Source organism: Leucopleurus acutus (genome assembly GCF_964270905.1).
Source record: "Leucopleurus acutus genome assembly, chromosome: 20".
NCBI classification, from domain to species: Eukaryota; Metazoa; Chordata; class Mammalia; order Artiodactyla; family Delphinidae; genus Leucopleurus; species Leucopleurus acutus.
In genome coordinates, this window is record NC_139162.1 from 47,172,191 (window position 1) to 47,195,392 (window position 23,202).

General features: G+C 50.6%; 2 protein-coding genes across 3 annotated transcripts; both read right to left on the reverse strand.

Moving 5' to 3' along the window:
- Nucleotides 1-886: 886 nt before the first annotated feature.
- Nucleotides 887-6,460, reverse strand: SERTAD3 (SERTA domain containing 3). 2 transcript variants are annotated; one of them, XM_082863339.1, is made up of 3 exons: nt 6,349-6,460; nt 5,532-5,670; nt 887-2,344 (listed from the first exon to the last, which is right to left on the reverse strand). In XM_082863339.1, the coding sequence occupies exon 3, from the start codon at nt 2,336-2,338 to the stop codon at nt 1,742-1,744; it is 597 nt and encodes a 198-aa protein (XP_082719465.1). In that variant the 5' UTR covers nt 2,339-2,344; nt 5,532-5,670; nt 6,349-6,460; the 3' UTR covers nt 887-1,741. The 2 variants fall into 2 exon arrangements, with proteins under 2 accessions (XP_082719465.1, XP_082719464.1); XM_082863338.1 differs by lacking the exons at nt 5,532-5,670; nt 6,349-6,460 and adding an exon at nt 4,896-4,991.
- Nucleotides 6,461-7,509: 1,049 nt separating this feature from the next.
- Nucleotides 7,510-22,920, reverse strand: BLVRB (biliverdin reductase B). Its single transcript, XM_082862077.1, has 5 exons — nt 22,746-22,920; nt 14,536-14,700; nt 14,310-14,399; nt 12,797-12,925; nt 7,510-7,758 (listed from the first exon to the last, which is right to left on the reverse strand). The coding sequence occupies exons 1-5, from the start codon at nt 22,822-22,824 to the stop codon at nt 7,601-7,603; spliced, it is 621 nt and encodes a 206-aa protein (XP_082718203.1). The 5' UTR covers nt 22,825-22,920; the 3' UTR covers nt 7,510-7,600.
- Between the last annotated feature and the right edge of the window lie 282 nt (nt 22,921-23,202).

Consider the following 23,202-nt stretch of genomic DNA (forward strand, 5'->3'; position numbering starts at 1 on the left):
GGAGTTAGACACGATCCACTGGGCATCCACATCTCAATGTGGACCCCATGTACCTTCTTGAGATCCCTTGACCACCTCCTCTTTCTCCGGCTTGGCACCCACCTGTTAGTTACCCAGCTGTTTTCAGACTTCGATGCAATGTCCCTCTCAGGGCGAGAATCTGGCTCTGAGCCAGAAAACAAAGGCAAAATCCCCCTCCATTCCCTTTGTGTTACACCCAGGTGCGGTTTCTCCTTGCAACCCTTCTAGAAAAGTCCCCAAGTGCTGTGTAACCTTACCTGCTGCCATGTCTTCAAAGGTCTTTGTGGAGGCCTAGCCAATATATCTTTCTTTTGGCTGCACCCCTTGCATTGGAAGCATGGAGTCTTAACCACTGGACCGCCGGGGAAGTCCCTGCAGCGGTGTATCTCAACACATCTTCCCTGGCCTCCCGTTTTTTCCCTTCACTCTCACCAGCCTGGGCTTGCACCTCCTAAATAAATCATTAGAACCATTAACTTTACTCTGCTTCCTAGCCAAGTTTTCTAGAAAGATCTGCTGTTAGTACTGGGGGTCTTTGGGCATTTTCTTTCTCCTCTGGGTCTCAGCAGCACATTTCATACAATGCAAGGGCTGACTTTTACGTGCCAGAGGGCTCTATCATTTGACACGTAATTCATGTGACCCAGTTTCTCTCTCCTGTATCCACCCATGTGTCTGGGGAATCTAAATCTACAAAGAAGCAACAAATACAATTGTTAAGAAGGCTCTGGAGGTAGACTGAATTTGAGTTCTAGCTCCTTGGTCCTCAGTCTTCCTGGCTGTGTGACCCTGAGAAGTGACTTGGCCTCTCTGAACCTCAAGCTCCTCCTATTTCTGTATAATCATGAGGATTAGATGACTTAATTCAAATAAAGTAGGTAGAACAGTGCTCTTAAAAAGCATTCAATAAATGTTATGCTTAATAATATACCTGCCCCACCTTTGACAGAGAAGGGGTACAGGAGTCTAGGGAAATTACCAGGTCCCTCCCACTGACCCACTGAAGTTTAGAAACTTTAGGCAACACCACTCCTTCCAAAGTACTTTTATTTAAAAAAAAAAAAAATCATTACAAACAATCAAAAAACAAAAACAGAAACAAAAAACCACCACAAAACCCGCCTTTCTTTTAAATAATGTGGCATGGAGCAGTTTGGTTTCCACCCTATTGCACGTGGTCCGGCCTGGTCATGAATCAGGAGGCTGCTCGGATTGCGGTCCTGTGAAGGAGGTGGGGTTCAGCCTGTGGGGAGGAGGCCTGCCCCTCCCACTACCTGGAGATGCAAGAGGCAGAGGCTGGGTTTCCATAGCAATCAGGCGCACATCCCTGTCATCCTTTGACAGGCCCAAACTATCTTCCCTGAGGCCCCAGTGGACACAAGGGGAGTAGGAACTGGAGGGAAAGGCAGAAGAAATGTGGAAGTGGGAAACCAGACTCCCAGAAACAGAGTCTCATTAAGGCATTTGGAACAGATAAATTAATTCAGGAAGACCCACCTTCACAGAAGGTTGCGATAACCAGACACACACATACATGCGAGACAATTTGGAACCCTGAAATGGGAGGAGGCCACAGCCACTGCTTAGAGCCCCCATCAAAACACACACACACACACACACACACACACACACACACACACACACACACACACACAGAGTTGCATCCAGGGATTCAGCCCACCAAGGCTGCGATGAGGAAGCCCCCCCCCCCATCAAAGTTTTAGGATCCCAGAATGATTTCCATGATGTGATCTAGTTCATTCCACTCCCAGGACCCTGGGGCACAGAAAAGGTTGTGAGGAGGCTCTGGTGGGGCCAGTGAAGGCTCCTTCTCCACTGCAGATGTGTCAATGTCCAGGAAGAAGTCATCCAGGCCAGAGTCCCCCAGGTACCGGGAGCTCAGAGCTTCTAAGAAGACTGGATCGGGCTGGGGCAGCACTTCATTCTGAGGGCCTGGGGGAGCCACTGGATTCTGAGGGGGCTCGGTCTCATCCATGGAGGTCTCCAGCTCCCTGAGAATAGAGCCGATGGTGGCCGACAGGGAGAAGTCCTCCTCGCCCAGGAAGAGGGGCTCTGGGGGCAGGGCAGGTGCAGGAGTCAGGCAAAGCGCAGCTTGGAGCTGCTGGAGGGTGTTGTGGATGAGGACATGCCTGCGAAGGCTGGGTGCTCGGGGGCCCAAGCTTCGCTGGACTTTGTCTAGGGAGATACGGAGCAGGGCTTGCTGGCAGCTCCGCAGGCCTGCCGGACCCCAGTCCCACTTCTCATCCTCCTCTTCCTCCTCCAGATCTGAGTGTTTCCTCTTCAAGCCTCCTACCATGATGCCCTGTGGAGAGAAGAGGGGCAAGTTAGACACACCAGGCTAGTTCAAACCCTCAATCTCCTGTATGGTTGCTGTTGATTTGTAATGATCCAAACCTCAGTTTCTGCATCTATAAAATGGAGATAGCATGAATCCCACAAGGCTAAGGAGGAGAGTAAATGTATATGATTAAGAAAACAAGATCTGGAACTTCCCTCGTGGCACAGTGGTTAAGAATCCACCTGCAAATGCAGGGGACACGGGTTCGAGCCCTGGTCCAGGAAGATCCCACATGCCGCGGAGCAACTAAGCCCGTGCGCCACAACTACTGAGCCTGCGTGCCACAGCTAATGAAGCCCATGGGCCCGGAGCCTGTGCTCCGCAACAAGAGAAGCCACAGCAATGAGAAACAGGTACCACAACAAAGAGTAGCCCTCGCTTGTCACAACTAGAGAAAGCCTGCGCACAGCAACGAAGACTCAACGCAGCCAAAAATAAATAATTTAAAAAAAGAAAAGAAAAGAAAACAAGATCTGGGGGGCTTCCCTGGCGGTCCAGTAGTTAAGACTTCGCCTTCCAATGCAGGGGGTGCAGGTTTGGTCCCTGGTTGGGGAGCTAAGACCCCACATGCCTCGCGGCCAAAAAAGAAAAAAGAAAAAAAGAAAACCATAAAACAGAAGCAATACTGTAACAAATTCAGTATGGACTTTAAAAATGATCCACATAGGACTTCCCTGGTGGCGCAGTGGTTGAGAGTCCGCCTGCCGATGCAGGGGACACGGGTTCGTGCCCCGGTCCGGGAAGATCCCACATGCTGCGGCGCGGCTGGGCCCGTGAGCCATGGCCGCTGAGCCTGCGCGCCCGTAGCCTGTGCTCCACAACGGGAGAGGCCACAGCAGTGAGAGGCCCGCGTACCGCAAAAAAAAAAAAAGATCCACACTAAAAAAAAGAAAGAAAACAAGATCTGGACTTAAACAGCTGGGTTTGAATCCCACTTACTTGCCCATGTGGGCTCAAATAGTGAATTTACCTCCTTGAGACTCAACTTCCTCATCTGCAAGATGAGGATACTAACTCAAGTCCCCCTAAATCTTAAAGCTGTTCTTTCCACAATACCCTTCTTCAAATGTGACATACACAAGACAGGGGTTGAGTACAGAGACCTGGCCTCAAAGCAGAAAATCCTGGGTTTGAATTCTGCCTTTCACACTGCTCAGCTGTGTGATCTCGGGAAGTAATGTGACATTACACACTTAATGAACAAGAGTTAGTTGCCATTTATTCATTCGATATTTTGAGTGCCTACTATATTCCAACCACCTGGAGCCCTGTAAGGGCACCTATCAATGGACACTCTTCTTTCACAGGGAAGATGTTTCTCTGTCCATGCCCTCTCGCTAACTGACTTGGGAGCGCGCCCAATGACAGTGAAGGAGCCTCCCTCAGGCCCTCGCGGGTGCCTTCAGATTATCCCAGGGCTCGCCCCGCAGGAAAACTTGCTAGAACTCGACTCAAGCCAAGCCCCGCCCCTATCGGCCCATCCAACCAGACGTCGGCCCTCTACAGGCCCCGCCCCTCCACGGAGTCTCCTTTCAGCATTCAGACACGCCCCAATTTGGCCCAGAGGCTTCTGGGAAATGTGGGCCAATAGCCACCAGGTACACGCACTGACGTTGAGCACGCACTACAATTCCCGGAGGGCTCCGCACGCCGCAGGGACTAACCTTCCCCGCCCTCCCCCAAGGCATGCGCAGAGGGGCCCGCAGTACGTGGGGGAAGGGAACCCGGACGTCCAGCGGCCGGGCGCCTGCCGAGCCCCGCCCTCCACCGCCTCCAGGGCGGAGGGTCTGAGCTCCAAGCCCGGAACACCCCTCCCCCACTCCAGACTCGGGCTGTGAAACTGCTTTTCTTCGGACCCCAGAAGGTCCTGGATTTTCCCCTCAAACTGCCCTCGGGTCCAGAGACCCAGACCCCAACACAATTCTCAAAGATTTACAAGTGCTCTAGGACGCACTCCGTTCGGGACACTAGGTATCTCAATTTTGAGACCTTCTCCCGTCAACTTCCCCTGTTCTCCCGTCTTTCAAACGCTTCGCGACTTCACCTTCAGTCTCCCCCTCTGGCTCCAATACCTGACAGGGAACTCTCCCCAGCACCCCCTCTCCGACACGGCATCTTGGAGACCAAGAGTCCTTGCCCCTAGTTTTCGCGCTTCTCCAAATGCCTGGGATCCCAGCCCAACCCCTCACACCTTTTCCTGAACACTAGAACCCCGAATTCAACCCGTCCCAGAGGCCCGAATTGTCCTAATCTTCAGATTTCCTACCCCAAAAGTTCCTTCTCTAGTTTTCTTGCTTCTCCAAACACCCCATGTCCCAGCTTCAAACTCCCTTCACTTGAAGATCCTGCCCCCAAAACTTCGCCTTCCGTCCAGGATCTCGAAACTCCGGTCCCTAACCCTCCCCTTAATCTGTGCCCCCTACTCCCGCCAGTACCCCGCCTCCGCAACTCTCGGAGGCGCGCCTCCTCCTCTCCCAACCCAAGGCTGATCCCAAGCCAGGCAGCCACACCTCACCTCCGCTACCAGGTTCGCAATGACCACCTCCGGGAACGCCCGCAGCTTTGCGACCCTCCAGTGCTGGGTAGGGCCCTCGCTCACCTCCCCGGGGACTCTCAGTCTGGCCTCAGGCCCACCCAGCTCAGCCCGGGAGCCAAGCCGCGAGCCACGATTGGCTGGAGTGCTGCTCGCCGCCAGGCCCGGATTAGTTGGGCGGGGCCCCCAGGCCGTCGCCAGGAGACGCCCCACAGGTCCTCCCCTCCCTTGCTCCGCGGACCATTTAAAGGATTGCAACTCGCTGGGAGGCGGGGCCACGTCTCTAGAGTGGAGGGGATATCAACGCTGTTTCTTTCAACTCAGTTACTATCCTTGCTCGGAGATCGTCATTATTGCTCTGTACGATCTCTTTATACCAGCTTGGACCACGTCGCGGAGTAAAAGTGGCTCGCACTCCCCACTCCCACCCGTCTTCCAGACGGGCGGGTCTGAGCCTCTCGCTGAGGCCGCGCCCCCTGGGTTCCGAGGGCGGACGCTGCGGGGCGGAGGAGGATGACGCATTGAAGACCAGCCAATAGTTTGGCGTGGCCTATGTTGCCTGGGCGATCGCAACCCCGCCCCTTCACCGCCCCTGTCCTTCTGCCTCCCACACTTTACCCCGCGGCCTTCTTCTTATAAGGACTTTTCCGCAGCGTGTCCTCTGGTGGTGTCTCATACGTCCTCCTGACGCCCCATCCTTCCTCTCTCAGGATGGCAACGCCTGCTGCTGGAAACTGGTTCATGGCTCCCCACTGTCCTGGGGACAAAGTCCAAATTCATATTTTTGCCTCAAAGCCCTTCAGGTCTGGCCTGATACACACTCCTCCTTGATCCCAGCAATCCTGCCACACCGATTGACTTTCAGGTTTTCTAAAATGGCTTTAAGTGCTCTCCACCATCATGAACACAAGAGATTCTGTTTTCCGTCTTGCCTTATCCCCAGTTTTTACAACAATCTCAGGTACATAACAAGTTCTCAAAGATGAGAAAAATAAAAGGCCTCTGGATCTTTAAATTTGCTTCCCCATCCTGAAAATACACCCTCAATTCCCAGAACCCAGAATTCTCATCAGAACTCATCTCAAAGGATTCCTCCTCTCAGAAGCCCTCCCTGAGCCTCCAGGATGAGTTAGGACCCATTCTGGACTCCCATGGTGTCCTGTGCTTCCTCTCTCTTGGCCTTGATGCCTCTGCCCCTGCCTCCCACATCTTGGCCCTGGGCTGCCTCTGGACTGTGGGCCTCCTGAGGATATGAATCAAGGTTATCTCAGTCACCCACTGCTTGGTCCACAGCGTCACCTAGCACAGGGTTGGACACAAAGCAAGCACTCAGTGAAAGTTTGTTAAATGCCCAGACAATGTGACAGAAAGAAATAAAGAGGGAAGAAATAAAACAGTGCTAGTGCCCTGAAAGCCTGAACCAGCATTGCCTCACCTCCACAACAAGTTGTCACCAAGGGGCAGAGGAGGCAGTTTTCTCCAGGCCACCCCTGGGAAGGAAGCTTTAAGCCTCCTCAGACCAGTTCTCAGCGGTTGGAATGTGTTAACCAAGTCATCCAGCTGTTTGCAGAAGCAGTACATGATTGGAATGGATTTGGGGGGGGGGGCGGGGGGGTGTGGAGGGGAGAGAGCACTGGTTTGCTCAGGCCTGGGAAAGGTGTTTCTAGGGAACAAAGGTAAATTCCAAAGAGGGACATGATAAGGAAGGGGCAATTCTTCCCCTTCCCCCTCTCAGACTTGCTCCTCCAGGGTTTCCTTCTCAGGGTGGCCCCCGTAAAACCCCATCTCCAGGATATAGCCCTAGGCTTCCTTCTGGATGCCTCCCTCCCTGCCCCTCCCCAACGAACTGTCCACTCAGGCTCCCTCCCGCCCACTCTCCCTTCTCTGCCTCTGGGAACCCCCTGGGTTCCCAGCCTTCACTCTTTCATCCTCTGACCCACCTTCACACAGTAGCCAAGGGAAGCTTTACAAAACACAAACTTGACTGTCCCCTCCCCACCTCTCCCCTGCTCCACTCCTTGCATAACACCTTAGACTAGAGCTTAAACTTTCTTCAATGACCCTAGACAGTTTAGCGTCCTTCGAACAGCCTCTGGGGGCTGACTGCTTCTCTCCTCTGAGCAAAGTGTTATTAACTGTAGGGGATAGATTTTAGTTCTTCAAAGGGGCTATGTGCTCTCCAGCCTCCTGGCCTTTGCTCATGTGGTATCTTCTGCCCAGATTGCTATCATTCCTTAGAACCTTCTCCTGGCTCATTCTCACCAATCGAGGTTTCAGGTGGGACATACCCTCTTCCACAGAACCCTGTTCCCTCCTCAAGCTGGGTCCCTCAGCCCTCTGTACTTCCTCTATCAGAGTCCTGGCCACTCTGTGTTGTCACTGACAGAGGCAGGGCTGTCTTCCCCACTGGACTGTGAGATCTGTGAAGGCAGGGTCACCACTGGGTCCTCACAGCCACCACTGGGTCCCCAGCACAGGACCAAGCGAGGAAATGAATGAATGAATACCTTGAAAATCTCACACAGAGGCAGACAGAGACACTGAGACACCCAGATGGAGCCAGAGAGAGGAAGAGTCACAGAGGTGGGTGCTCTAAAATAACTTGAAGCTCTTGGCTCAAGATTTATTTCTCCCTTCCTTTGTTCTCTATTTCCTGGGATGCTGTCCTCCTGGACGGGGCCAGAGCCCTAGTCGTACTGATGAGAGGGGTAGGTGCTGTGCCCGTTGTACTCATCAGTGGTGAGGCAGCGCAGCATGAAGTGGCCCAGGTCGTGTTTGGAGATGACCCTCGAGGGCCCTCGTCCATCCAGGGTCACTGAGTAGGCCCCAGTCAGCGGTTGGTCTCCTGCAAGGTAAAGACAAAGGGACTGGGTACATCAGATGTCCTTTCCCCTCCTGCAACCAACATGTGATCACTTCAGTGATCATCCCAGGGTGTCTACAGTGTGCCCAGCCCAGATGGTATAACAGCCACCAATGTATGAAACCCTTCCCACGTGCAGGGCACTAACCTGTACCCTTTACTTCATTCACTCGCTAAGTGAGTTGTTTTTTTTTTTTTGGTGGGGCATGCAGAACTTCCCTGACCAGGGATCAAACCCTTGCCCCCTGCAGTGGAAGCGCGGAGTCTTAACCACTGAACCACCAGGGAAGTCCCATTCGCCAAATTCTTATTGATGACTTATTATACGTCAGGTGCTGGGCACACTGAAAGGGACAAAACAGATATGAATCCCTGCCCTCAGCATTCAGACAGTCACTAGGAAAAGGCAAATAATAAGATAAGAAAGTAAAATAGATAATATGTTAGATGGTGAGAAATAAAGCAGAGAATGGGCTAGGAGTTATTATTAATTCTATTTTACAAGTGGGCAAATTGAGTCTTGGAGAGAGGAAGTTATGTCCCATGGTTGCAGAGGGTGACTTCACAGTGGCAAAGGCTACATTTGCTCTGTGCCCCCCTCGCCCTCCCCCACCATGACCTGGCTGTTACCAGGGCATCTAGCGCCTGTATTCTGACAGTGACCAACTTAACTTAGTGATCAAATGCAGCATACCAGCACAGAGACAACCTGGAATCATGTTTAATAAGAAACACACAGGGCTTCCCTGGAGGCGCAGTGGTTGAGCGTCCGCCTGCCGATGCAGGGGACACGGGTTCGTGCCCCGATCCGGGAAGATCCCACATACCACGGAGCGGCTGGGCCCGTGAGCCACAGCCGCTGAGCCTGCGCGTCCAGAGCCTGTGCTCCGCAACGGGAGAGGCCACAACGGTGAGAGGCCCGCGTACCGGGGAAAAAACAAAAAAAAACAAAAGAAACACACCCTCACCCATGTGGCAATCCTGCCAAAAATTTGTTTGTTTGTTTGTTTTTCGCGGTACGCGGGCCTCTCACTGTTGTGGCCTCTCCCGTTGCGGAGCACAGGCTCCGGACGCGCAGGCTCAGCGGCCGTGGCTCACGGGCCCAGCCGCTCCGCGGTATGTGGGATCTTCCCGGATCGGGGCACGAACCCGTGTCCCCTGCATCGGCAGGCGGACGCTCAACCACTGCGCCTCCAGGGAAGACCCTGCCAAAAATTTTTAATCTGAGTCTGTAAGAAAACAACTACAGAAATCCAGAACGTGGGATATTTTAAAAGACACCTGGGATAACAAAGTCCTACTGTATAGCACAGGGAACTACAGTCAATGTCCTGGGATAAACCATAATGGAAAAGAATATTAGAAAGACTGTATATATATGTTAAAAAAAATATGAACAAAAACACCAGGCCTGTTATGTTTCATGTTATGAAAAACATTAAAAAAAAGAAAAAAAGGATATGGAGGATTGTTCCAGGTTAAATATGACATAGTGACTAAACACAACACACGATCCTGGAGCGGATCCTGATTCTGAGGGGAGGGGAAGGTTGGAAGATACTTTTTGGCAGTTGGGGAAATCTGAATATGGGCTGGATACTAAATGATGTGGTAGAGTGAATGTCAATTCCCTTGGTGTGATAACAGTACTGTGGTTCGTATCCAAATATTCCTTCTTGGAAGATGCCTATCGAGGTTCTAGGAGTAGAGTGTGCCGATGTCTGCAACCTACTTTCAAATGGTTCAGCCAAAACAAAAACAAGAAAGAAAGAAAGAAAAAGAAAAAAATAAAAATACACACTTATTTTAAAAATATACATTACATATGTATTCACATATATACACATACACATTAGATGCATGCATAGATAGATAGATAGATAGGGAAAGCAAAAAGGCCGAAATGTTAACAAGTGAACCTAGATGAAGAGTTTACGGGTATTCACAAACCTTTAATTTCTTTAACTTTTCTGGAGGTTTCAAAGTTTTCATACATGTACAAAAAAAGGACTGGGACTTCCCTCGTGGTCCAGTGGTAAAGAATCTGCCTTCCAACGCAGGGGACACGAGTTCCATCCCTGGTCGGGGAACTAAGATCCCACATGCCGCAGCACAACTAAGCCCACGCGCCACAACTACTGAGTTCTCGCGCCTCAACGAGAGACCCTGCGTGCTGCAAACTACAGAGCCCACGCGCCCTGGAGCCTGCGCGCCACAACTAGAGAAGAGAAAAAACCCGCAGGCCACAACTAGAGAGCAGCCCGAGCAGACCACGTGCCGGAATGAAAAAGACCCCGTGTGCCTCAACAAAGATCCCGTGTGCCGCAACTAAGACCCGACGAAGCCAAAAAAAAAAATAAGGAAAATAAATAAAATAAATATTCAAAAAAAGAAGAACTAAAAAAAAACAACTTTGTGTTAAATAATTTTTAGGCATGATCTCTCTGGATATTCACTTCAAACCTGGGAGGTCAAGAAGTAATATCATGAACCCCATTTACAGATGAGAAAACTGAGGCTCAGAGGCCACGGGCCTTAAGTCCACAAAGTGCTGGGGCTGGGACTTTGCCCGGCTTCTCCGCCATGCAGCTTCACCACTGATTCAGAGCTTAGGATTCTCGTCTCAACAAGAATCCTGAACTGAACCTCAACATTGAGCTTACCTGAACCTCTGTAAGGCGTGCAAGGCTCGTCTTTCTCCAAGCAGAAGGCAGAGGGCACAGCAGAAGTGCTCATCAGCAGGCAGGCAAATGTGAAGGAGATACAAGTGCCTGGCTCCGGCATCCGCACTGTGGTTCCCTCATCCCAGAATGTCCTCCCTTCCCCCAGACACTCACCTGATTCCCCCTGAGGGGCATCCACACTGCGGTTCCCTCATCCCAGAATGTCCTCCCTTCCCCCAGACACTCACCTGATTCCCCCTGAGAGGCATCCGCACTGCGGTTCCCTCATCCCAGAATGTCCTCCCTTCCCCCAGACACTCACCTGATTCCCCCTGAGGGGAATCGTGGCCAGACACACACTTCCTATGCAAGAGACACCATTTAGAATGATGAATTTAGAAATTCAGATTTCCCCAACTGCCAAAAAATATCTTCCGACCTCCCCCTCCCCTCAAAATCAGAATCCAGTTCAGTCTCCATGTCACCTTTAACCTGGAACAATCGCTTTTTTTTTTAATGTTTTTCATAGCATGAAACATAACAGGTCTGGTTTCTTTTTGTTTTTAAACATATATATATATATATATATACACACACACATTCTTTTCTAATATTCTTTTCCATTATGGTTTAGCCCAGGACATTGAATGTAGTCCCCTGAGCGGGGGAATCAGGTGAGTATCTGGGGGAAGGGCCATCTCCTTAGCAAGCCTCTGCTTATAGCTGAGGCTTACTCTCTTCACTGAGTTTTTTTGTTTTGTTTTGTTTTGTTTCGTCTGTGTTGGGTCTTTGCTGCTGTGCATGGGCTTTCTCTAGTTGTGGCGAGTGGGCTTCTCAATGCGGTGGCTTCTCTTGTTGCGGAGCATGGGCTCTAGGCATGCAGGCTTCAGTAGTTGTGGCGCGTGGGCTCAGTAGTTGTGGTGCAGGGGCTTAGTTGTTCCGCGGCTGGTCCGCGGCATGTGGGATCTTCCCAGACCAGGGATCGAACCCGTGTCCCATGCATTGGCAGGTGGATTCTCAACCACTGAGCCACCAGGGAAGTTCCTTCACTGAACTTTATGGTTTCTTCATTCAGCGTAGCACAACCCAACAGTAATACAGATCATCTATTTCGTTTGTCTCCTCCGCTAGAAATGTAAGCCTCGTGAGAGCAGAGACTACATCATTGGTACTTGTAATCATGGCCAGGCACACACTTCCTATGCAAGAGACATTTGTAAATGCATCTCTCCCTCGGTCTGACTCTCTCTCAATGTGTATTCCAGACCTGGGAGGGGAAAAGAGGGTGTGGTTCCCTCCACAGCACCACCTGGAGGTGAGGCATCTTCTCCGGTATTAGCTTATGGGACAAATATTTACTGAGCACCTACTACATGCCAAGCCCTGTTCTAGGCACTAGGAACACAGCTGTAATCAAAACAAGACAAAATCTGTGCTTCAAACAAAATTCTAGTGTGGGAGACATGCGCTAAGTAAGATAAAGAAAGAAACGAGGGACTTCCCTGGTGGTCCAGTGGTTAGGACTCCACGTTTCCACAGCAGGGGGCATGGGTTCAATCCCTGATCAGGGAACTAAGATCCTGCATGCTGTATGGTGTGGCCAAATAAATGAATAAATAAATGGGTTTAAAAAAAGAAAGAAAGAAAGAGATGATGTGAAGCATAAGTCCCTGTCCCTTGAATGTGGGGCAGCCCCAGTATAACTTGCTTCTTTTTTTAAAATATTTATTTCTGTATTTCTGTATTTATTTTATTTGGCTGCACCAGGTCTTAGTTGCGGGATGTGGGATCTTTTTAGTTGCGGCATGCATGTGGGATCTAGTTCCTGACCAGGGATCGAACCCGGGCCCCCTGCATTGGGAGCATGGAGTCTTAACCACTGGACCACTGGGGAAGTCCCATAACTTGCTTCTAATAAAGAGAATACAGCGGAAGCAGCCCTGAGAGATCTGACGCTAGGCAAGGCAGCACGCAGGTGTTCCAGGGACAGACAGTCTGCACCTACCACGAGCCCTGTCGTGGCTTCCTTCCACACAATTCTATTGCCAGCTACTGAGCAACGGCGTGCGAGACGCCAGCAAGAAGTGTCCCCAGAGCCTAGTCAGCTCCCAGTACTGAGAGAGTCATCGTAAATGAGGGGTTTTGTTTTACGTTTTAAAATTTTGGATAGTTTGTACAACAGAGATAATTGAAAAGTATGTTAGAAAGCAGATACAAATCAAGCAGGAAGGAGCATAGAAGGTGTGGGAGGAAGGTTTGCAATTTTCAACTGCCCAGGGAAGGCCCAGTGAATGTCGACAGAGGACAGGAGGGGGCAGGCTGGTGGTAACCCTGCAGCTGGGTCCCCACCCACTCACCTATGTGTGGTGGCATCACAGCCACGTACTTCAGGCCCGACTGCTGCAGTATCTTGTGCATCCGGATATGGTCATCAGTCACATCCTGCAGTCTTGGGGGCACCTTGGACGGGTCCCACAGGAGGAAGGCTGGGGGGACACAGGGTAGGGTCAGCCAAGGCTTGAGGACAGCCTGGCCAGGCCCGTAGCCCGCAGGTCTCCTGCCAGGACCAACCCCTACGGAGGCTCACTACTGCCCTCCAGTTTCTCCAGGCTTCTCACCCTGCCTGCTCCTGTCCACTGTTACCTCCTGCCTAGACCATGGCAGCAGCCTCCTCCCCGGTCTCCCTGCCCCTGCCCCCCACATTCTGTTCCCCCGGCACAGCCAGAGGGGTCAGACTCATCTGTGACCCTATCTCACTCAGGGTAAAAGCAAAGGCCCCATCAGGTCCACGAGGCCCCACCTGACCTCACCACCCAACACTCTCCCCTTCACTCGCTCTGCTGCAGCCACACTCCCTCCCACCTCACAGCCTTTGTAAATGCTCATCCCTCTGCCTGGAGTCCCCTTATCCTCCCACTGCTCCCTCATGTCACTTCCCTTCCCTGGGAGACAATGTGTGATGGAACAAAGGTGAGGAGTGTGGACCATGGAGACAGGCCGGTTCCACACCCCAGCTCTGCCAGCCACAGGCTGTGTGATCTCGCATAAGGTGATGGGCCTCTCTGTGCCTCCACTCCCTTAGCTAGGAAGCAATAAGAACAGCTACTATTCACTGAGCACCTACTGTGTTCCACTGTGAATATAAGTGCTACTCAAAGGAGTTTTGAGAAGATTAAGTGGCATTCATCTGTAAGGCACTCAGATGGTGCCGAGCACACAATAAGAGCTCAATAAATGCTGTTAGCATTAACTGCTCCTGTTACACACCCTGCAGCCTTCCTTTCAGATTATTCCGGGCAACCATTTGTTTAATACCATCTCCTCATAAACTGGGAGCTCTGTGAGGGTAAAGACCTGGCCTATGTATACACAGCTCTGTCATTTCCTCTATGATGCTCTCCCCCTGACCCTTTTTCAGGATGAGTCAGGCACCCCTCTGGGCCCCCAGAGTCCTCTAGGCTTCCCCTATCCCAGCCCTGACCCCTCTGCCCATGCTCCCCCCGAATCCTGGCCTTGACCTCTCTGCCCGTGCTTCCCCTGAATCCCGGCCCTGACCCCTCTGCCCATGCTCCCCCCGAATCCTGGCCTTGACCTCTCTGCCTGTGGTTCCCCCAACCCTGGCCCTGACTGGTCACTGTTTGATGATGGCTCTGTTGCCACGTCCCTCCTCCTTGTAAGAACCACGGCCCAGGGCCCAGGGCTGTATTGTGTCTCTGGCCTCATCCAGCAAGGTTCAGGCACTCAGGTGGTGCTCGATAAATACACAGTAACTTGGAGTGGCTCTAATGCCGCCTTGTAGGAGCCCCTGGGCTGCCCGTCCAGTACCTATCCCCCACTCTTCAGCCCCACCCCTATGACCCCGCCACCCACCCGAGGTGCAGGCCACGACCTTGTCCACGCCGTGGGCCTTCATGGCCGCCACAATGTTCTGGGCACCCTTGGACATCACTGTGGTAGGACCTTAGAGGAGACAGAGAGTGGTTGTCACTGGTGGGCGGCGGCGGTGGCGGCGGCGGCAGGGGTGGGGCTGGGGGCGGGGGTGGCGCTGGGGGCCGAGGTGCAGGGGTGGGCCGTGGGCAGAGGGGGGGCCCAGTACTGAGGTCATTGCCGGTGCCCAGCAGCACGATGACGGCGTCCTGCCCCGCCACAGTCTTGTCCACATCGGCCGCCTGCCGAACGTCACCCACTATCACGTGGGCCGGCTGGGGCCCCTCTGAGGGCAGCCTGGAGGTGTCCCGCACCAGCACTGTCACCTCATAGCCTGCAAAGAGGGGCAGAGAGGCAGGTCAGTTGGCTTGTGGGCTGGCACTCCCAGCCTCCAGGGGCTGGGTCCTGGAGGGTGCCATGAACCCCCAAATCCATCCCGCAGGTCCCCTGTTCTGAGACAATGGTCTTCAAATATTTTCGCTGGCATACCCACAGTTGATATCCAGCTGGTTGTTAAAATAAGGTGATACCTTGATGTCGGTTCATAAATAACCTGCTCTGATGCCTCCAAGGGTCTCTTCTTCCCTTCGCTCCCCACTCCTGCGATTTCTCCACCCTCCGGCGACTAAAGGGTTAATGCCTGGCATCACACGGGTCTATGCCCCCATCCATGGTCCTGGAGCAAGCTGAGGTACAGAGAAGGACATGAGCTGCCCAAAGGTTGTCCATCATTGGGTTTGGTTCCCTAGGTCTTACTTCTGAAGGGCTGGGTCCTGTCTTAGCGGTTACTAAACAGTCTGAACATCACTTTGGCATGTCACCTCCCAAAAGAATTTTGGATAATTCTGTAACTCTGTGTCCCCTTTCTGACACATACCCTCCCTTTTAAAGATTACAACCGACATATTTCTTCCTTTGTTTTAAATAATGGCAAAATATATCAATGTTTATGTGTATTGCAAAAAAAATAAAATTAGTAGTTGTAGTCTCTGTTATGGACTGAATGCTCGTGTCATATGCTGAATTCATATGCTGAAGCCCTAACCCCCAATGTGATGGTATTTGGAGATGGACCCTTTGGGAGGTAATTAGATTAGATGAGGTCATGAGGGTAGGGTCCCCATAATGGAATTAGTGTCCTTATAAGAAGAGGAAGACCAAGGCTCACTCGCTCTCTCTCTCTCTACCATGTGAGAACACAGCAAGAAGGCGGCCATCTGCAAGCCAGGAAGAGGGCCCTCATCAGAAACCAAACCTGTTAGTACCTTGATCTTGAACTCTCCGCTCTCTAGAACTGTGAGAAATGGCTGTTGTTTAAGCAACCCGGTCTATGGCATTTTGTTGTAGTGGCCTGAGCTGATGAAGACAGCCTCTAAATAGCATTCTCATGAAAAATGAGCCAGAGCTCGTTGAAGAAATGGCTGCTTGCTGGGCCACGCCAGGGAGAAGACAAGATGAGCCTGGAACATCTTATCTTGTACCTCCAGCTGGTACAAGAAATGAAAAAAATGATGGGGTGGGCTTCCCTCGTGGTGCAGTGGTTGAGAGTCCGCCTGCCGATGCAGGGGACACGGGTTCGTGGGATCTTAGTTCCCTGGCCAGGGATTGAACCCGGGCCCTTGGCAATGAAAGCACGGAGTCCTAACCACTGGACCGCCAGGGAATGCCCCTGTTACATTTCTCTTGATAGCTATCATCATATATGTAAAAAACAAATGATTAGAAATTTGTACACTCTGGGGCAGTGATAATGATCATAATGATATATAATATTTAGAGAGCACTCACTATATGCCAGGTGCCAAATTCCTGACATTTATTCGCTTCTTTAATCCTCAAAGCAATCCCGGGTTTGAATTCTGTCTGGCCCTACCACTACCTAGCTGTGACACTGGGCAACTCACTTAACCTGTCTGGGCCTTAGGGTCTTCATTTTTAAAATGACACTAATCAGGGCTTCCCTGGTGGCGCAGTGGTTGAGAATCTGCCTGCCAGTGCAGGGGACACGGGTTCAAACCCTGGTCTGGGAGGATCCCACATGCCGCGGAGCAACTGGGCCCGTGAGCCACAGCTACTGAGCCTGCACGTCTGAAGCCTGTGCTCCGCAACGAGAGGCCGCGATAGTGAGAGGCCCGTGCACCGCGATGAAGAGTGGCCCCTGCTCACCGCAACTAGAGAAAGCCCTCACACAGAAACGAAGACCCAACACAGCCAAAAATAATAAATAAATAAAATTTTTTAAAAAATGACACTAATCATAGTCTCTACCTTATAGGGTTACTGTGGGTTTAAATAACATTTCTTTTTTTTTTTTTGGCCGCGCCATGCAGCTTGCAGGAACTTAGTTCCCTGACCAGGGATTGAACCCAGGGCCACAGCAGTGAAAACGCCAAGTCCTAACCACTAGACCACCAGCGAACTCCCTAAATAATATTTCTAAAAGTTTAATGTAGTTGGTTGATTTTTGACAAGGGTGCCAAGATGATTCAATGGGGCAAGTACAGTCTTTTCAACAAATGATGCAGGGACAACTTGATATCCATATGTAAAAGAATGAAGTTGGATCCCTATTACCTCACACCATATATAAAAATTAACTCAAAATGATCAAAGACCTAAATGTAAGTGCTAAAACTATAAAAAACTTAGAAGAGGGCTTCCCTGGTGGTACAGTGGTTAAGAATCCGCCTGCCAATGCAGAGGACACGGGTTTGAGTCCTGGTCCGGGAAGATCCCACATGCCGAGGAGCAACTAAGCCCGTGCACCACAACTACTGAGGCTGCGCTCAAGAGCCCTTGAGCCACAACTACTGAAGCCCACGTGCCTAGAGCCTGTGCTCTGCAACAAGAGAAGCCACTGCAATGAGAAGCCTGTGCACCTCAATGAAGAGTAGCCCCTGCTCGCCGCAACTAGAGAAAGCCTGCGCACAGCAACGAAGACCCAACACAGCCCAAAATAAATAGAATAAAATAAATTAATAAAAAAAATCTTAGAAGTAAACATAGGCATAAATCTTCGTGTCTTTGGATTAGGCAATGGTTTCCTAGCTATGACACCAAAAGCACACACAGCAGAAGAAAAAATAGATACACTGGACATCATCAAAATTAAAAATTTTTGTGCTTCCAAGGACACTATCAAGAAAGTGAAAAGACAACCCACAAAATGGGAGAAAAATTTTGCAAGTCATATAGCTGATAAGAGACTTGTATTTAGAATATATAAAGGACACCTACAACTTGATAATAAAAGATGAACATTAAAAGCTGGGCAAGGACTTCCCTGGTGGTCCAGTGGGTAAGACTCCACACTCCCAATGCAGGGGGCCGGGGTTCAATCCCTGATCTGGGAACTAGATCCCGCAAGCCGCAACTAAGAGTTCGCATGTTGCAACTAAGAAGTCCGCATGCTGCAACTAAAAGATCCCGCATGCCGCAACCAAAAAAATAAATAAATAAACAAAGATCCCGCATGCTGCAACTAAGACCCGGCACAGCCTAAATAAATAATTAATTTTAAAAAAAATCTGGGCAAAAGATCTGAATAGACATTTCTCCAAAGAGGTTATACAAATGGCCAATAAACACATGAAAAGATACTCAATATCATTAGCCATCAGGGAAATGCAAATCAAAACCACAGCAAGATCCCATTTCATACCCACCAGGATGGCCATCATCAAAAAGACATAATAAATGTTGATGTGCATGTGGTGAAACAGGAACCCTCATACACTGCTGATGGGAACGTTGAATGATACACCTGCTTTGGAAGGTAATCTGGCAGTTCCTCGGAAGGTTAAACATATTGTTACCATGTGACCCAGCAATTCCACTCCTAAGTATATGCCAAAGAGAAATGAAAACATCTGTGCACACAAAACTCATACGTGAATGTTCATAGAGGCATTACTCATCATAGCCCCAAAGTGGAAACAACCCAAATTTCCATCAACCGAATGGATAAATAAAATGTGGTATATCTAAACAATGTAATGGTATTCAACAATAAAAAGAAATGATACACATGCTACGATATGGATGAACTCTGAAAAAACAATTTTTTTGCTAAGTGAAGGAAGCCAGTCATAAAGAGCCACACAGTATATGATTCCATTTATATGAAACGTTCAGAACAGGCAAATCCATATAAACAAGGAGCAGGTGAGTGGTTGCCTAGGGCTGGGGAAGGGGTTGAGCAGGAAAATGGGGAGTGACTTCTAAGGGTTTCTTTCGGTGGTGATGAAAATGTTTCAAACTGATTGTGGTGAGGTTTGCGCGAGTCTGTGAATATGCTAAAACCCACTGAACTGTATACTTTAAATGGGTGAATTGTATGGCATGTGAATATCTTTAAAAAGCTGCTATGTAAAAAATGCAAAACGAAAACAAATGAAAAGACTAGAAGAGTGTCTGGCACAGGAAAGAGCATTATACGGGTGTTGGTTGTTACTATACCTTTTCACCATCTCACAATTTTTTTTCCCATCCTGGTCTAGTATTCCCTGGGCTCCTGGACTCTCTCAACCCCTCCAACCCATATTTCACGTGGTAGCCAGGTAGAGCTTTCCACTGTTATCTCAAAGTGCCCTTGGCTCAGATCCCTCCCCTGACCGCCCCCCCCCCCACCAGTGCCCTGAGATAGTCATGTTCCTTAGGACAGACTTCAAGGCCCCCCAGGATATGGCCTCTCCTCTCTCAACTGTGCTGGAGCCATGGCCCTTTTCGCACACTGAACTTCTTTCAGTTCCTCAAATGCATCATGCTGTTTCCTGCCTCCTGGCTTTTGCACGTGCCCCTCTGCCTGGAGCACCCTTACCCTCTTTCCCCGGAACCCCCAGCCAATTGTGCTTCCTCTGTCATGGCCCTACTTATGCTGACCTGGAATCAAGCAAGGGCCCTGTGGGTCCAGGGACTGTGACATATTCACCATCATCTCCCTGACTTTTATATCAACACAAAAGCACACGATATACTGTCTCACGGACCTGGGTTCGAACTCTGGCTCCACCTCTTTTTTTTTTTTTTGGCCCAGCCGGGCATGTGGGGTCAGTTCCCTGACCAGGGATCGAACCTGTGCCCCCTGCAGTGGAAGTGCGGAGTCTTAACCACTGGACAGCAGGGGAAGTCCCAGCTCCACTTACTGGCTGAGGAACCTCAGGAAACACCTTCCCTGACTGGCCCTCAGTCTCCTCTCTAAAGTGAAAGTCACAATCCCTAGCATCCCCATCCTGTGTGACCACCTTTCATAAGGGAATGACACCTGTGCTGCCCTCACACACATCGGGGAGCAATGAGAGCTTTCATGATGCCACCGCAGGCACTGGTTAATTACCACTGTATCAGTTAAAACGGACCCTAGTAAACTGTGGGTATTTTGGAGGAGAAACGTTCTCACGGACAGTGAGAGCTCTGACACAGGCCCAGCACAAGAGTGCCTGTTAATGGTACATTATTGGTGATTAGTGACATTTATTGAGGGCCTCCTAGGGAATTCCCTGGCAGTCCAGTGGTTAGGATTCCACAGTCTCACTGCTGAGGGCCCAGGTTCCATCTTCAATCCCTGGTTGGGGAACTAAGATCTCACAGGCTGTGTGGCACAGCCAAAAAAAAGAGAGAGAGAGAGAGAGAGAGAGAGAGAGAGAGAGAGAGCCTCCTATGTGCCAAGTGCTGTGCTAAGCTCTTTCTGCAGATGAATGATGTTTTTTTCCAAAAATTTTTAACACAACCCACATTTAAATTTTAATAGCAACATGTGGCTAGTGGCTACCATACCAAACTATAGTGTTAGAATTCACAAATTTTGCCCTTCACAAAGAACAAGAGCATTTGTAGGTTATTTCTAAACATTTCTTTTTTTTTCTTTTCTTTTTTTTGTTTAAAAAATCCCTTACTTTATTTATCTTTTTCCATTAATTTTTAATTTTGAAATAAATTCAGACCTATAGGAGAGTGCCAAGACCTAGATTGGCATATTTGCTTTATCTTTCTCTCTGTGTATATATAAAATATACACATAACATGTATAATTATATATGTGTATAAAGTTTTTTCCTAACGATGTGAGAGTCAGTTGTAGAGATCATGCCCCTTTTAAGCTTTTTTGATCTCAACCCTCCATACAAAATAGATTTCACTTCCAAACCCAGTATACACAAACCCATACATATATAATTGAAACGAAAGTTTCATAAAACCAATATTTAACATGTGATACATTCTGACACTGTTGTGACCAATTAAATATATTTCAGAACTCATTATGACCCACAGGTGAAAAGCCCCAGATTGCAACAACCCCACAAAGTAGGTTGTATTATATGCCCATTTTGAGGATGGGGAAACTAAGGCAATTTTAGGTAATTGGGCCAGGATCACACAGCTATAATCTGAGTTCTCTCAGCCAAGGAGTGCCTATTGAGCACCAACTATATGCTGGACACGGTTCTAAGCATTTTCCATATATTGTAATATCTCATTTAATCATCACAAGAACCCCAGGTCGAGTTCTACTAGTTTCATCCTCACTTTACAGATATCTAGGTACACAGATGACAAGGCACTTGACCACACAGTTGTTAAGTGGCAGAGCTGGGGTTTGGAATGCAGACACACAGGCACCAGAGTCTATGCCTGTCAGGACTCAGCCCTACAGAATCACTGAGATAAGTAAAAGCCGAGCTCATTGAACCCCTTCCTTTTTCTGATGGGGACAGTGAGGCTCAGGTTCACTGTGGCTCTGAAGAGAGCTGTCAGAGCCACAGTGAGAAGCCGCGGACTCCCCTAGGCCTCAACGCTCCACACCCCCAGGTGCAGTCCCAGCTGTGCCCAGCAGGGTGGATGAGCAGAATTTCATAGAATCCAGGATTGAGAGAAAGGTAGTAACTCGGTAATCCAATTCCTCAGGGTGACTCAGCAACTCTCAACATCTCCCTCTTACTTCCTCCCCTGGAAATGTTTACCAGCAAATTTGTTCCTCCTGTCCCTACAAGCCAAGATCCTCACTAGGTCTTCCCAGGGAGGGGAGAGCAGTGGGCTGAATGGGGAACTTTCAGGCAGAGTCCCTTGAAGGGACAGCTGGGCTAGGAGACAGCTGAGAGTGGGATCCTGGTGGCCTCCACCCTTTTGGGGCAACCAGATAGTCAATATCTTCAGAGTCACCAAGGCCAGCAAGGGTGGGGCGCTATATCTGGAAATGTCAGGCTCCGATGGGGGTTGGTGAAGTCTGGACGGTGGGGGCAGGGTACTGCTGCATGATACTGATCCCCTTTCCTGCCCCCTTTCCTGGGGCAACTGCAAATTTTCAGTGCTCATTGACTTTCCCGGGACCCGTGTGCCCAAGTCTTCACCCTCGTCTCCGTGATCTTCTTTCCATTAGGTGCCCACAGCAACCCACCCCTCAGCCTTTTCAACTTTAAGCCTTGGTGCCCACACCAAGAGCCGGTGGTCTTTTGGCAGTTAAGAGCAACCACTGGTGGGACTTCTCTGGTGGCGCAGTGGTTAAGAATCCGCCTGCCAATGCAGGGGACACGGGTTCGAGCCCTGGTCCGGGAGGATCCCACATGCGGCGGAGCAACTAAGCCCATGTGCCACAACTACTGAGCCTGCACTCTAGAGCCCACGAGCCACAACTATTGAGCCCACGTGCTGCAACTATTGAAGCCAGCACGCCTAGAGCCCGTGCTCCACAAGAAGAGAAGCCACTGCAATGAGAAGCCCACGCACCATGACGAAGAGTAGCCCCGCTCTCTGAAACTAGAGAAAGCCCACGCGCAGCAACAAAGACCCAACGCAGCCAAAAATAAATAAATAAAATGTGGTGGGGGAGAAAAAGACCCATTGGTGGTCTCAATAAAAAACAAACAAACAAACAAAGAGCAAGCACTGGGTACAAATTCCAGCACTGCCACTTTCCAGCTATGTGACATTGGGCAGATCACTCAGTGGGCCTCAGTTTTCTCACCTGTCAAATGGGGTGATACTAGTTCCCACCCAACATGAGTGCTGTGCGGATTTAACACGTGCTAAGAGAGGACAGTGCTGGGAGGCCAGCCCAATGCCTGGCTTAGTTAAGCCCTTGCTGGGTGTGCAACCACCAGCACCACAATAACAACTACATTTCGTCAGAGCATTGGATTTAAACCTGTCACTACAGTCCCCCAGCCTCCTAGGGCCAATACCTGTTCCTTGGGCTCACGTAAAATTGGACCTCACAGCGTCCCCCGTTTCTGCCCCCGTGGCCACCTGTTTTGCCCCCCTAGGTCCTCACACATCAAGGGCACTGAGGGCCCCAACCAGCCTCGGCCCGACCCCATGATTCCACTTCCTAAAGTTCTGTCTGTGTACCCCGTGACACGCCCTGCCCGCCCCAGCTCATGCCTGCTTGCACCGCCTGCGCCAGGGTGGTGAGCCCGGTCCTTCCGGTGGCGCCGAAGATGGCAATCTTCTTGACGGCCATGCTGCGGGGTCGTGGGGTTGCGAGGCCGCGGAGTCGCAGGACACGCGGGAACCGACTCGCTTGCCAGGCCGCCCTCTCCGTCCTTCCCTAGCGGGAGAGACGGGGCGGGGCCGCTCAGAGGGCCACGCCTCAGCCAGCCTCCTGCCCTCGACTCCGGCCGAGGGGCGGGGCCATAAGGCCACTCCTCTGGTTAAGAACGGGGTGGGCGGGGCGGGAGTCGGCTCGCCTCCGCCTGCGGCCCAGCACCGCCTTCCAGCCCACCACTTAGACTGGGAGGCGTGGCCGTATCTGGAGGTCTACGACGGTGAACCCAGTGCCCCGCCTCCGAGCTCTAAACTCCCAGAGCGGGGCGGGGCGAGCGCGGGCCACACCCACATC